At 39.4% G+C, this 6,124-nt stretch overlaps 1 protein-coding gene across 1 annotated transcript in view; it reads left to right on the top strand.

Moving 5' to 3' along the window:
- Nucleotides 1-6,124, top strand: part of LOC101860582 (gastric triacylglycerol lipase) — a 17,377-nt gene that overhangs the window by 343 nt on the left and 10,910 nt on the right. Inside the window, exon 2 of the mRNA XM_035970480.1 lies at nucleotides 2,678-2,771. Within this exon, the coding sequence (XP_035826373.1) occupies nucleotides 2,678-2,771 (94 nt within the window). The remainder of the gene's footprint in view (nucleotides 1-2,677; nucleotides 2,772-6,124) is intronic.

Raw genomic sequence — 6,124 nt, 5'->3', positions numbered from 1 at the left:
TGGCGTTCTGTGTTTGGTTTCGTTCGTTTCTACAGAAGCTAGATCTATATTCTACTTTTCGTCGTTTTCCTTTCTGAAATCTACGAAAAGTCTCAGGGTTAGGCCACACTGCAGACAAGACGAAGCGTGGCGAAGAGAGGCGGAACGGAGCGAGGTGGGGCGAGCCGAGGTAAAAACATTATGATGTTATACAGGGAGATAAGCAAAGCGGGGGGTACGAGCGGTGCGACTTTGTGCGGTATTTCTTCATGTCAAGGTTATTTAAAGAATGAAAATGAAAATGTTGGTTTTGTTTCTCGTTATCGGCGAAAAATTCCAAAGAATAAAAAAAAAAGGAAGCAATGAGTGTCCGTTTAAGTAAATGTGTCCGAGATTTGGTGAACTCCTCCACTTGAAGAGAATTTAACATTATGATTATGAAATAAAAATCCTTATTTAGCAATATAATATAGTGGGCCCATGCCTGTAAAACACTTGCACAAACACACACACACACACACACACACACACACACACACACACACACACACACACACACACACACACAATTATATACACACATAGACGTACAGATAAACATAAACACAAAAATTAAAAAGAAAAAGAACATAATAACAACAACAACAACAACAACAAGACTTTTAAGATAACTAGCTGCCTGCGTGCCTTTAGGACTACAGTCGGACAACCATGTACTGCTTTCGACCACCACAACAGTCGCGACTAACAGTCTCGTTGACATTATTTGAACACATTATCTACTAAATAAAAATGCAAATAAAAATAATAAATTCCACTTTATTGATCCCCTTAGGTAAATGCATGACTAATACACAGCATCTCAAATATAGACAATCCATATAGACTATCATTGTTGTTTGCCAATGTGCAACGTCCTGTTTTTGAGCTAGGGATGTCGTGAGTTGTTCAAGGATACTTTCCAATGACTGCTGTATGTATATCACGTTGAAGGGGGGGGGAGTGGTTAAAACTTAGCACTACTTGATTCGCGAATTCACACAAATCCATGATTCTATAATTTAAAGAAAATAAGTTTATTCAAATGTAAATGTATGTTCCTATTTATTTTGATAATTCGTGATTATCGCGATTTTTGCAGAAATCCGTGATTTTTAAATTAAAAATATTAATTAATTAATTTTCATAATAATTTATTTAGCTACTTCATTCCCAATTATCGCGATTTTCGCAGAAATCCACGATTTCAAGTCGTTTGCGAAGGGGTTTGAAAGGTCACATCTGCGTTGGAACCCAACGTTTTATAAATATTGGTATGTCCCTTGGTGACTTAAATCGCAAATTTGAATCGTTCGCTAAGAACGAAACGGACAAAAGGTTAAAAAAAAGAGGGCTCTTTAAGAAAAAAAAAATAGTTCTCAGTACCCACCTTATAACCGTGTCAACGACATAGAAGAACTCCCCACCCATACTTTGAGGTTCCCGTTTACTTGTATCCATTCAGCTATTGATGAACAGCTAATCTAACATCTTTTAAAAGTGCAATTGGAAAGCAATGAATCAACCCTGGAATATTTTATAACTATACGTAGTGATTTTTAAAAATTCTAAAGCTCAAAATCATAAAAATCTGGCTCCATCATGCTCTTAGGAATAATGAATGTCACCATTATTTTTATGAATTTTTAGATCGGAAGAGAGTGTGGTTTCTACTAAAGAGTGACGCAGGTATCGGCCCGCCAAAATTATGTAAAACAGAATTTATGATTGCAATAATGCTGATGATAACAATAGTAATTACACCAATGATATTAAAAGATATATTAAATAAATGCACACAGAAGGACTTTTCAATTACTAAATAAATGCATCAATCATCTTGCACTGCATTAGTATCGTTTATGAATCTGTAGAGTATTCGTCATCTTTTTACTTCTGCGCACATTTTACATAAACCACAAAATCAAAGCTGAACTTTTGACAAGGGACAATACTCACAGCGTTCATGAAGACCTCTGGTTCGAGACCAGACTTGTTAAGTCTTAGATGCCCGCGGCCCTCAGTGCGAAAAAGAAGGGGGTTACAAGATACTGTGTACATCAGTAGAAGTAGGAGGAGTCCTTGCAGAGCCAGGTCCTTACCGAACATCGTGTCCTACGCTGTGGGCCAGATACCGACACAATAAAGGGTAAGAGAAGTCAGTAACTTTGCATTCATACAAAAGAAACACAAACTATATTTTTTATTCAGATAGATTGCAATTGGCAGTTAAGGGAGAACATAATTTTCTCACTGCCAATACTGATTTTTTAGTTTCTAATGTAGGTGCTTTTAAGCCCCCATTGACGCAACCAAGATCATTTAGAAGGCGTCGTTCGACCCTGCCTGTCAGGTCCAACCCGGACAGAGAGGGATATAAAGTCTGTACATAAAGACCGAGATACTCGATAAATTTCTCACATGAGAATCGAACATACGTCTTCTGTGTGCGACGACGAGCTGATTGATCGCCATGCCTTTTACAATTGATTTAAAAGCTGATTTTAAAAGTGCCAACAAGAATGAGTTATTATATCTTACTTGCTGCCAGGGCAGAATGAGGTGCAAACTCAGATGATGACATAAGACATAGATCTACAAAAGAAAGGAGGACATGTGACGCTATGATGAAATTCTTAACCTATATGAAAATCTCCAGAGTATAGGCAATGTCTCTGAGGACCTGGTCAGCTCACCTATGAGCTTTATACGAACGTTCAATAAGGATGAAACTGATGAAGCGGATGTAGGATGTAATAAAGAACAAATAGTTGCTGAATTGTGATGTCAAGCTTGCTACAATGAACCTGTGTTAGAGTCCTTGACAACTTGGCTGTTAAACTAATTACTAGCTGGCAAAGCTGTATTACAAACTGTAATTTTTGTTGTAGTTGTTGCTGTTGTTGTTGCTGTCGTTTTTGTTGCTGTTTTTGTCGTTGTTGTCGTCGTCGTTGTTGCTGTTGCTGTTGATGCTGCTGCTGCTGCTGCTGCTGCTGCTGCTGCTGCTGCTGCTGCTGCTGCTGCTGCTGCTGCTGCTGCTGCTGCCGCTGTTGTCGCTACAGTTATTGTGTTTTTGTTGCTTTGCTTGTTATTGTTGTTCTTGTTTTTGCTGCTGTTGTTGTTGTTTTTGTTGTTGTTGTTTCTGTTGTTAGGGTCATGTTATTTTCAGTTATCGTTGTTTTGTTTTCTTTGGGTTTTTTGTTATTACAATTACATTATACTCCAAAAAGGTTAAGGTTCATTAGCTGTTATGTAAGAAGAATTATGATTAAGTAAGTGTTGATCAACCTGCGGTCGTTCGATCTTTGACTTACTTTATTTACTCTGTTGAGCTTTACACGATATGGAGTTGACAATGTTATTGTTTTGCGTGAACAAATCAATGTGTTGAACGAGGTTCCCTACTTTTCAAACGTCACAGAGATCAATCTGAAAAACATTGAGAGGATTAAATACACGTGTGACGACCATTTGCATTTAAGCAGTCAATGCATCGTTGTCTCATGGATTGAGCAACATTCCCATAGTGAGCAGTGCGTTGCCTAGCATTATTGTCCGAGAATACGTAAGGGGAAAGGGTTAGTCCTAGTTGTTGGGTGGAGTTTGGTGGGTGTTGTTGCATCGCCCAAGAACGTCCTGTGAATGTTTTATGGGATTTTATAGATCAGGTGAGCAAACTGGTTAGTGCATCCTGTCCACTCCATGATGCCGCAAGAAATGTTCACATGATGATGATGATGAGGAGGAGGAGGAGGAGGAGGGGGAGGAGGAGAGGAGGAGGAGGAGGAGGAGGAGGATGATAAGGATGATTATGATGATGAAAATGATAAATACATAAATACATAAGCTAATTTTAGAAAATGAATAAATACATAAGTAAATAAATAGATAAATTGATAAATCAATAGAATTTCGGCTAACCATTTTCATTTTAAAGAACGCTCACTGCGCATTACAGTCAAACAGACGTTACATTAAAATTGCTGGACAGATCTATATCAACGGTTCAGTTCAAGAAACACGTATGCCACATTTTTCTTAAATCGAATGTTTAGCTTTCTTGTGGCCGCAGATCCTTCTCCGTCACCTTTTCGATGTGATAAATAAGTTGTTACAGTCCAATCCTCACATAAAAAATAATTATATATATAACGGGGAAAGATCTGCGGCCATGGGAAAGCAAAAAAATGTCGATTTTTAGACTAATGTGACATACGTGGTTCTTGAACTGAACCGTCCATAAATAATAATAATATGTAGAACAAAAAACTGACCCGCAAATTAAGCGCGAATTCATCAGTACACAAAAAGGTCAATAAAAAAAAAGCAACAAGTATCGTTCAAGTTCAATTTTTGGTTGTTGTTGTTGAAAAGTTGCCAGTGAGATGTGGAGAATAACACTGAGCACTGTTGACGTCACTATGCTCGGTGTGTGACCTTGACCTTGGTGCCCGAAGTCAGTATGCTTTTCATGGCCGCTTGAGGTCTCAATTACTGCTGCACATCTTAGATGCATAGATTCATCGTTGAGTTGAGTTTCCTGTTTTATGTTTGTCCCCACACCTGGGTGATGGTTGCGCACAACTGTGCTGTTCTTTGTGACCTTGGGATCATACGGTTGAGTCGTCTCTGCAAAGTGTCCCAAATAGTGTTCATTGAGATTTAAGTCCGTGGAACGAGTTGGATCGCAGCAGAAAGTTAATGTTATTCTGCCTCAGAGAGTCTTGTATGACACAAGTTTTTTGGGATCTTGCGTAATCCTGCTGGAAGCATTTTTGATGCTTATTGGAAAAGGGCATCACTGAGGCATCGTGTTGTACCGTCGAACAGTGACACCATTTCTGCACCCATGGCCGACGTTATGAATGATTTTGGGCAACGCCTCCCCTCCACATAATAAAATAAAAAATAAAAATAAAACTTGAATCTTTCACATCCTCAATGATTTCTTGTCAAGATAGCGTCCACAGAAAAGTGTTGTTTGTCTCTGCGTTAAATACGAATGCATGGTCTACGACAAATTTGCTCTCGTCAATTAAGAGTAACCTTCTCGTCTCCATTGTTGGTATCGCCAATTTATGACGAGCTGCCAACCACTGCAGTGGATGGTAGAAGTGACGTAGGTTGGAACAGCTTTTCGGCTTGGACACCTTAAAGACCAACAGCTGCTAATCTTATCATCTTTGTCTTCCAGTCCTGTCATCGGCCGTCTAGTTACTCCAACTGTGTTTCTGGAAGCTCCCGAGGCTGATGGTGCCCATGGATTCAGGCGGTGTTGACACACTATGAACCGGTCCTGGGCCGTAGTTGTCACCCTGGGCCTGCCGATTCTTACTTGATCTGTGGTTGTGTTAGTGCCGAGGAAACGATTCCATAGGTGATGGATGGTGCTAACTTAAATGAATGCCTAGAGCCACTGATGATTTTTCCTTGCGGTCGTCCAACTTCTCTTTCACAATTTTCTATTGAATGTCCTACATGACTGGGTCTGCACCATCTCTCTGCTCAACAATTAATGCGGCTTATGAGTCCCAGAGACGTACTCTCCAAATGTTTGCTGCCGAGGCGGCCATTGCATGTTTCATAATGGGCCAATTGAGCCATTAATAAACACTGTTGCAAGTGCCGTAAAACACTTACTAAAACTAAAACGAATAAACACTGCTCAATAGTGATGAAATTTGTTAACGATCATAACTGGTACTGCAGAATGTTTGCATTTCTTTTTCCGATCAGTATATTATGTATTTCCGTATAAGTTATCACGCAGTGAGCATGTCAACGGTAATCCGTTCACAAAAATGTAGTTTAAAAAAACAACAGCAAACAAACAACAATCTTATTTCCTGTACAGGTTTCTGGAAATCGTGGAAAGAACGAGTACTTTTCTGTTTCTGCCGTGCGAGAGCGTGAATGGCAAGACCAGGCTTGCTAAATGTACATGTGAGCATATTAGCTCATTTTTACTGGTAATATGTACGTCCCTGTCCTTTTCCCCCAACTATTTTGGGAGCGTCGAAACCTCAAAATTTCAATTGACATTTGTTCGTTTCAAAGGCATTCTGTGCGTCGGTTTGGGTAAAGGGGCGAGGGGAAAAGGATTGGC

This window comes from Aplysia californica, unplaced genomic scaffold (assembly GCF_000002075.1).
Source record: "Aplysia californica isolate F4 #8 unplaced genomic scaffold, AplCal3.0 scaffold00271, whole genome shotgun sequence".
NCBI lineage: Eukaryota > Metazoa > Mollusca > Gastropoda > Aplysiida > Aplysiidae > Aplysia > Aplysia californica.
The sequence above is the reverse complement of the archived record's forward strand: the minus strand, read 5'-3'. Positions and strand labels throughout refer to the sequence as shown.